Raw genomic sequence first — 9,282 nt, 5'->3', positions numbered from 1 at the left:
CAAGGCCTACAGGGCGATTTTATTGCAGTATGAGACATTCACTTCACTGATATCTGTCGAGTATTGGGGACATTATATTTTAGGTATTTGAAAAATGCTTGAAACTTCTCCAAAGCCATAATTTTGTTTGTAGAAGTTACTCAAGGGAGCTAAAAACAACTCAAATGGAAAACGAACGTATTTCAACACTCTAAAGTTCTCCAGGAGAAGCAACCGATTGCTCACAGCGCTCGCACTGGCCAAACCGAGGCGCGTGTGACACTCCGTCGGCAAGAAATGAGTGGTTTGAGCGCAGGGCCTTTATATACGCTTCTAAAAATATCGTCCAATCAGCGTGCAGGTCCGTTCAGTTGAATATACCAATCACAGCACCAGCAAGACGGACTTGACTCCGCACGCCGCTGCGATTGGCTTAAAGTGATATCATATGCGCCCGCGCAACCTGTTCGCATCTGATTGGACGCGCTGTGAGGGAACGTCACGCTATCACGAGGGAGTAGGCAGGCTACAAGTTTGAATAGGGGAAGTTGACAGAGCGCAGCGCTTTGCGTGAGTTCAGTGTTTGCAAATATAGAGTGATCTCAACAGACGGACTAGCGGACTCTGAGCAAAGCGACGGCTGCACTGCGTTGCTATTGCACGAAGAGGACGCTTGCTTGTCACAATTTGTCCTTGTTTAATCAAGATATTTTTTTTCTGTCTTTTATTGCCTGATACTTGGGATTGCAATGGATGTTCTACCAATGTGCAGCATATTTCAGGAACTTCAGATCGTTCATGACACTGGCTATTTCTCTGCATTGCCATCTCTTGAAGAATACTGGCAACAGGTAACAATTTTTAAAGTGAAATGGAGAAAACGTCCGCTGTGATTGGCGAACGGAGAAGAAATGAGTGGTTTGAGCGCAGGGCCTTTATATACGCTTCTAAAAATATCGTCCAATCAGCGTGCAGGTCCGTTCAGTTGAATATACCAATCACAGCACCAGCAAGACGGACTTGACTCCGCACGCCGCTGCGATTGGCTTAAAGTGATATCATATGCGCCCGCGCAACCTGTTCGCATCTGATTGGACGCGCTGTGAGGGAACGTCACGCTATCACGAGGGAGTAGGCAGGCTACAAGTTTGAATAGGGGAAGTTGACAGAGCGCAGCGCTTTGCGTGAGTTCAGTGTTTGCAAATATAGAGTGATCTCAACAGACGGACTAGCGGACTCTGAGCAAAGCGACGGCTGCACTTCGTTGCTATTGCACGAAGAGGACGCTTGCTTGTCACACTTTATCTTTGATTCATCAATATATATATATTTTTTCTGTCTTTTATTGCCTGATACTTGGGATTGCAATGGATGTTCTACCAATGTGCAGCATATTTCAGGAACTTCAGATCGTTCATGACACTGGCTATTTCTCTGCATTGCCATCGCTTGAAGAATACTGGCAACAGGTAACAATTTTAAAGTGAAAAGGATCAAACTTCCGCTGTGATTGGCGAACGGAGAGTTTGTGGTTCGATTTCGCTGTCTTTAAACTGGAAACAGTTATTTACAATCCGCGAAGCGCCGCGTTGAATTAAACTGTTACATTCTAAGTGGCGTATTTAATTCGGTTACATGGTTGCGCGGTAAATGCTGTCAATCATGTCTGAATTATTAACCCTGTTTTGGCATACAGAGCATTTTTTTTCACTTTTTGGAGAGTCGCGATTCGCGAGTCAGATATATATTGCACTACAATCCGTAAGAAGCACAGTTTAGTAAGGAAAATAAATCATATGTAGACTGGTTGATTTGACCGTCTGCAGAACATGTTCTGTCACATAACGGGGTTTATAGGAGGTGCTTATTAACCGTCATAGCAGGTTCTGCTGCTTGATATTGATATCCATGTGACTGAACTGTTGCAGTCGTATTCTTGGCACGATCGTATGAATGTTTCAGTTGAAACCGATCCAGGTTGTTTCCCTTCAGGCTTTTGGGGATTCTGGCACGGTGCCATATGAACGCATCTCTTGGCATTTAAACATGCGTTTGCATCTAGTTGCTTAATGTTTCCCAGCATAGGCTGTTAAAGTTATAGTTCAGCCAAAATGAAAATCTCAAATAATTTCCTCACCGTTATGCTGTTCCAGATGTATTTATTTCCTAGGAAAACAAAAAGAGATGTTAGGCAGGATGCAGTCTCAGTCACCATTCACTTTTGCATTGCATCTTGGTCCATGCAACGAAAGTGAATGGTGACTGAGACTTGTCATTCTACTTAACATTTCGTGGAAATGAAATAATGTTGAATTAATGATAGAAGTCTGAACTACCGCTTGAAGGAATACACATTTTACCTGATGGGGAGTCTGTAGAATCAGTAACTTGAGATTCTTCGGGCCATATGTAGGCTACTGCGCAGTAAACATCGTGGTTATCGAGGATGGGCGGAGCTAAACCGCACAGCTAAATGCTCATACCGAGAGGGAAAAACACAGTTTAAAGTGTTTATCTAACCACTTCAGCACTCAAATGTGGTATGTTCACACTTAATACGCGTTAAAATGGGTTTAACATGCGTCCAGATGTACGCTGAGGGGACGTCAGGCTGTTTGAATGAGGAAACTCGACCGAGGAAGTTCTGTGGCTTCCTTAAAAGGACTCTGAAATGTCTGCATGACTCACTAGGGGATAACTGTTCCAGCAAGACAATATACAGCTCGCAAAGCCATATTTATACCTAAAATACTGATTTGATTTGGCCTTACATACTCCGTAATGTTTCAACATGACACAGTTGTACATATTTCAGCAGAAAACGTGTGAAAGTGCAGATTGGAGTGTGGTTAACCCAAACTAACCCTTGGTAGTCAGCTGTGAAAGTTGGTCATGTGCATTCTAACACTGTGTTTTCTGTTTTGAATCAGACCTGTTTGGAGCTGGAGAGGTATTTGCAGAGTGAGCCGTACGTCTCTGCGTCTGACCTCAAGTTTGAGGGCCAGGAGGATCTTTGGAGCAAGCTTATCTTGGCTTGTGGAGATAAGGGAGATGGGAACGGCAACCTTCCCAGCGTCAAGGAGGATGACAATCAGGACTGCCAAATATTAGAAACCAACAGCATGAATTCGGATGCCAGCAGCGAGGCGTCTGACAGTTCGGAGGAGCTCTCGCCCACTCACATCTTTACTTCCAACCCGCTGGGCTCGGTTCTGACGGAGTCAGCACATCACTTGAGTTCCTCTATCATCAGCACGCCTCCGTCCTCGCCAGAGACGCCCCAGGAGCCCGGTGTCCCGCAGGTGTGGGGCTCCACGCAGACTGACTTGCACGTGCCGGTGAAGATCCGGCAAAACGGACTGGGGAAGGCCTCGGATAAGGCTTCCGCAGGAGGGGACGCCTCTCCGGACGGCAGGAGGAGAGTGCACAGGTGTCACTTCAACGGCTGCCGGAAGGTTTACACGAAGAGTTCTCACTTAAAAGCACATCAGCGGACTCACACAGGTAAGAACCTTCGCTGTTAGCTGTGATGTTGCTTCACATTGTCTCTATCAAACAGAAAGCAGAGCCTCGCGCACTTCACTGAGGTTTCACGTCTCCTGCGAAGTTGTGTAATGGAGTTGAGTTCACACAGACTGCCCTCAGCTGCAAGGCTAATGTCACTCTGTGAATATGTGCCTTGCATGACTGCACGCCTAAACAGTGACCTAATCTGTTTGGAATGTGACCATGGCCAGGAAGGAGGGGGGATCGAATGGGGGAAGGGAACGAAAGGCAGCCAGGGTGAAAACAACCTGTTCTACCAAAACAGTTTTGGTTTCGTCATGGGAAAGATCCAGGCTTTTGAATGGGGATCTGGGTGGCCCCCTTTTTAAAGGGCCCCGTCGCATTCAAAACGGGCTCTGTGTGACACGCATTGTTCCGCACACTGTTTATGCACACAAAGCATAGAGACAGACTTTTGGCATACCGTGCATTCTCGCAATACTTGAGAGCTTGAGGGATCTTATTAAAGTTAAGACTCGTCCCGTAGACTGTGTGACCTGAATCAGGTTTACAGATGCATTTTTGAGAGCATTACCGAGCACGCTATTTCACATTCCTTTCAGACGTCTGAATGTTTCCCAGCTGAAAGGTGTTTGTGTTTTTGTTTACAGGTGAGAAGCCGTACAGGTGTTCATGGGAAGGCTGCGAGTGGCGCTTTGCGAGGAGCGACGAGCTAACCCGACACTTCAGGAAGCACACCGGTGCAAAGCCATTTAAATGCAGTCACTGTGACAGGTACGCTCAGTTCTCACTATCTCTCCCTGTGACAGTCATCAAAGCCCGTCTGTCTCTCTCTCTCTCGCTGCATACCTGATCCTTTGATGCATGCATCAGAGAAACGCGACGGATTCGGCATTGATTCGGTTTTATCGGTTCAGCGACGAGAGTCGCCCCATTATGTTTGGATTTTAGCACCTAATTACCTAATCGCATTAAATGCTTGAAAGCGCAATAGTCACTCTGTCGCAATACTTTATTGATATTCTCTGTTTTATGAACAAACGCGCCTCTCCTGTTTGTCATCACTTCCTCTGTTAATCATTTCCCTCCCTGAGAGCTTTGCGCTTTGAACACCATTGTTTGCTCAAGTTCCCTTTTTGGCGTTTTGTTTTCCGTGGTTACTGGATGCGAAACATTTCGTCGTTCTCCTTTAAAACAAAACATTTGATCAAGGCTTTCCTCATATCCAGTCCCACACAGAATCTCTGCCAGCAGTTTTGTTTTTGCAGAATCTGAACACCCCTCATTCATAAAGTTCAGCAAACTTTGGCTGATTTAATATTTTTAATACTTGCAGATACCAATAAAAGTTATTGTGCTAACCCCACCACAAAAAAAAAAAAAAGATATATATATGAATAAAAAACAAATTGTAGCAACATAAAATTGTCAGGAAAATGTTAACAAATTGCATTATACATTATCCTTTTTTTTTTTTTTTTTTAATAAAACATTATTATTTGTTTATAAGTGATTAATTTTCATAATATATTTTAACTGTTATACGGTAGGAGGTGCTATTATACATCTTCTGAAAGTACAGAATCTCTGGATCAAAATACAGGGCGAAGACACAGAAACAAGCAACTGCACATGTACTGCAAGCAGACACATATGTACAATAACTCAACCATCAAACATTAAATTACATATAAATCAAAACTGCCTAATGTTACCGAATGAAATGATGACCCAGTAAGTGGTTTAGGACTGTAAAGCTTTGGGGGGTGATGATGGAGGCGATCAACTTCATCTATGCTTTAATCATCATTCTGAATCGTATCTGGACATGGTCGTTTGTTCATAGTCATTTGTTAATTTTTTTTTTTTTTTTTAATAAAACATTATTATTTGTTTATAAATGATTAATTTTCATAATATATTTATTTTACAGCTATTATGTCATTCTCTGACTGCTATAAACCCCCTTTTAAAAAAAAAAAAAAAAAAAAAGATGGCACATGGCATGTGATGCCTTATGTATATAAACCCATTTTAACACAGATTACAACAAGTTTAAATCTCTTCGGCATATTTTCACAGATGTTTCATTATAAATACGAAACTGCTCATTTTCTCTGCTAATTCTGCACAGAAAATGCTAATTCTCTCTGGTTGTGCTCATAACCAACCTTTCCTTTCATTAGTCTTCATAGCACCTATTCCTGTTTGACAAATTCAGCTTGAGGGCCATTAGGGGCCTCATCAGTGACGCAATGCACAGATCTCTACCTTTGATCACACTTTATGACTTCGGTGGCCCCCGCCTGACCTTGTTTTTCACCTTTCCTCTCGCTGTTTCTTTCTCCAGGTGTTTCTCCAGGTCGGACCACCTGGCCCTGCACATGAAGAGGCACCTTTGAGCGGGCCGTAGCTTCACGCTGGGGATATGTTGTGTCCTGACCAGCTTCCTGGTTGACCTGGCCCTGCAAGAAATGGGGGGAGTGTGTTCCAGCCAAAGCATGCCATTTTGCACCATATCCTGTGCCTCCGTGAGCCCCGGGATGAAGGCGGACTGACTGGTTGTTGAAACAGAAAAGGAAGGGACAAAATCATGTATGAAGAATCGAAGAGAGGAGGATGATTTATAAAAAAAAAATGAATAAGTTTCCAAAAAAAAAATAATTCTGCACAGAAAATGCTAATTCTCTCTGGTTGTGCTCATAACCAACCTTTCCTTTCATTAGTCTTCATAGCACCTATTCCTGTTTGACAAATTCAGCTTGAGGGCCATTAGGGGCCTCATCAGTGACGCAATGCACAGATCTCTACCTTTGATCACACTTTATGACTTCGGTGGCCCCCGCCTGACCTTGTTTTTCACCTTTCCTCTCGCTGTTTCTTTCTCCAGGTGTTTCTCCAGGTCGGACCACCTGGCCCTGCACATGAAGAGGCACCTTTGAGCGGGCCGCAGCTTCACGCTGGGGATATGTTGTGTCCTGACCAGCTTCCTGGTTGACCTGGCCCTGCAAGAAATGGGGGGAGTGTGTTCCAGCCAAAGCATGCCATTTTGCACCATATCCTGTGCCTCCGTGAGCCCCGGGATAAAGGCGGACTGACTGGTTGTTGAAACGAAAAAAGGAAAGGACAAAATCACGTATGAAGAACCGAGGATGATTTATAAAAAAAAAAAAAATGAAAAAGTAAAAAAAAAAGCAAAAAAAGAGCAAATGAATGGTGTGTTGTATGGTGCATGATGTTTCGGGACAACTCCTGGACTATACACTGGTACTTTAAAACAAATCCTAAAGAGATCCTGTTTGACGTGAGCGGATGAATGTCCTGTGTGCGAAGAAGGGTGGGAGGGGGGTACCAGTGTATTGCTGTGGGCTGAATGGTGTCAGGGAACAAGTTCCATTTTTGTTTCCACGTGGTATGCGAGAACCGTGAGTGAAGCCGTGAGACTGAGAACTCCTGCCTGATGCCCCCGGGCTCCAGGATTCTGGGGGGCGTAGCGGCCAGGGTTTCACCCCCTGCCCCCATCTAAAGGGGGCGGAAACTCGGTCCTGAATGAAAGTGGCTTTTTTGGTGTTCGGTGCAGCTACTAAATGTGCAATGTGTTCGGTAGCTTGTTATTTGACAGGCTACAAAAGCTCATTTGTAGTCCGTTGTATAAGCTGTGTGCTTAGAGATGTAACACAATTATAACTTCACTATCACAAACAGGTGTTGCATGGTATTGGGGTTTGTAAATTTTTTTTTTTTTTTTTTCCATTTTCTTTTTTTGTAATTGGGACTGCAGATAGATTCCAATAAAGCGCAGCTAAATACAATTGGGTTAAATGTTACAATATTGTACATAAACGCATTGAACATTCTCCACTCATTGATCAAACTCCCTCATTTTTCTTTCTGGTGGAGGGAAGAATCCCATCGATCATTGACCATTTCATACAAGACTCGTTTTGTCATCTTGAAAACTAAATTCTCTCTTTTATCTGTTGTTAATGCACTGTTGGCCTTAATGGTGCCTTATGCAAGTGACCTTTCCCTTTGGGGGTCACAAAATGTCTCGTATAAGTGATTGAAAAAGCTTTATTAAGGCTCTGTTTCACCTCAACATGCACCTTTCCCATTTCTGAGGCCACTGTAACCAAGCCCTTGTAGATACGTAATATATATTGCTATTCTTGAGCATGCGGTTTCATTCTTTGTCATTAATATTTGCCCTCACATTTCTTGATGTTGTCAAATCTGCAATGTATAGCACTTAAAGTTACAGATTTAGTATCTACTGAACGTTTTGAATACGCTTTAGATGCAAGATCTCTATCTGTGGAGGTGTGTGCAAGGCAAAAAGCTCTTAAAATGCGAAAACAGGCCATTGTATATCACAAGGCTGAAAGTTTGTGGAATGCCAACCCCCCCTGTGGTCCCCTGTAACCAAGAATAAAGGGAGTGGGAAAATGCCTAAAGGTTTATTGTAATTAACAAGCTGCAATTAGACAGGCCTTGCCTTGTACTGCTTCTCTGTAATGAATTGCTGAAGGCCCTGCCTGCTACAGACTGCTGACTCGGGCAGTTTGATATTGACCTGTCTGGATGCCGTTGTTTTAGTCCTGCGACAGTATTGTGGTACGGAGCCCCGCACATGACATGCAAGAAAAAATTTGTAGGCTAAATCGTTATATAGAAAAAGATGTTTTCAGGGACCAAACGATTGATTAAATTTATTGTACATAGTTATATGCTTGAATTATTTGAGTTCAATTGCTCTGGTTTCTTGAGCGATGGAGGTTTGACACTGTTGCATGTCGAGCAGCTACGTAGATAGTAACTTGAAGCAGCTTGTGCTGCCATTAAATCAGACCAGCCAGGGTTTTGTGGGTCAAGAACATTGTGTCTTTCCAACAGTGGCCAATATTAGTCGAGTGGTAATGGAGCCTTAATCAAGTTTTCCATTTGCTTGCTTCAACCAACACGTTCTATCACTTATCTTTTCTATCTCATGAATCCCACTTGTATAAAGCATATTTGTACAAAAGAATAAAAACACAAACGTTGGGATGAAAAAAAATAAATTTTTCTAAGATTTTTATTTGTTTTTTGCTTTATATGAATTTTCTTTGAAATTGTTTTGCTAAATTGTTATATTTCTGTATGAATGTATTTTTTATTGGAATAATAAGAAATTCTTATCGGACAAGTTTGATTTGTTGTTTTGCTTCACTTTATTTCATTAGTCTTTTAGATTTTGCAAGACCAACTATTAGCTAGTGATTTATTAAATATGGTTCATAATTACAATATCATTAGTAGTGCATAGCAGAGTTGACCAAAACGGCTAAACCTGCTATACATATTAACCTACAAAGTATTAATCTTTGTTTTGGGTTACAGACATGCAAGAGATTTCAAATTGAACTTTTATAGACTTGCGATTAATTTGGTGAATAAAGTGGGTGAAAAAGAGTAACCTGAGCCAAGAAGGAACATAAAGGTCTTTTGATTTGAATTGGACCAGTAAGCAACCACTAATAACAGATTAGCAACTGACTAGTACTGCACTAAATCACCCTGAACACCTTGCAGACACAGCAACACATCATCACTGTAGCAGTAATGTTTGTGCAGACAAAAAATCAAGTCATAAACATACAGTGCTTTAAAGGGGTCATATGATGCGATTTCAATTTTTCCTTTCTCTTTGGAGTGTTACAAGCTCTTGGTGCATAAAGAAGATCTGTAAAGTTGCAAAGACTAAAGTCTCAAATCCAAAGAGATATTCTTTATAAAAGTTAAGAGTTAACCACGCCT

At 42.4% G+C, this 9,282-nt stretch overlaps 1 protein-coding gene across 2 annotated transcripts; it reads left to right on the top strand.

Moving 5' to 3' along the window:
* Positions 1–537: 537 nt before the first annotated feature.
* Positions 538–6,147, top strand: LOC107717335 (Krueppel-like factor 6). 2 transcript variants are annotated; one of them, XM_016524148.1, is made up of 4 exons: positions 538–830; positions 2,910–3,483; positions 4,137–4,260; positions 5,837–6,147. In XM_016524148.1, the coding sequence occupies exons 1-4, from the start codon at positions 729–731 to the stop codon at positions 5,886–5,888; spliced, it is 852 nt and encodes a 283-aa protein (XP_016379634.1). In that variant the 5' UTR covers positions 538–728; the 3' UTR covers positions 5,889–6,147. The 2 variants fall into 2 exon arrangements, with proteins under 2 accessions (XP_016379634.1, XP_016379560.1); XM_016524074.1 differs by lacking the exon at positions 538–830 and adding an exon at positions 1,164–1,448.
* The last annotated feature ends 3,135 nt before the right edge of the window (positions 6,148–9,282 follow it).

Source organism: Sinocyclocheilus rhinocerous, unplaced genomic scaffold (assembly GCF_001515625.1).
Source record: "Sinocyclocheilus rhinocerous isolate Xijiao unplaced genomic scaffold, SAMN03320098_v1.1 scaffold1422, whole genome shotgun sequence".
Classification (NCBI taxonomy): Eukaryota; Metazoa; Chordata; class Actinopteri; order Cypriniformes; family Cyprinidae; genus Sinocyclocheilus; species Sinocyclocheilus rhinocerous.
The sequence above is the reverse complement of the archived record's forward strand: the minus strand, read 5'-3'. Positions and strand labels throughout refer to the sequence as shown.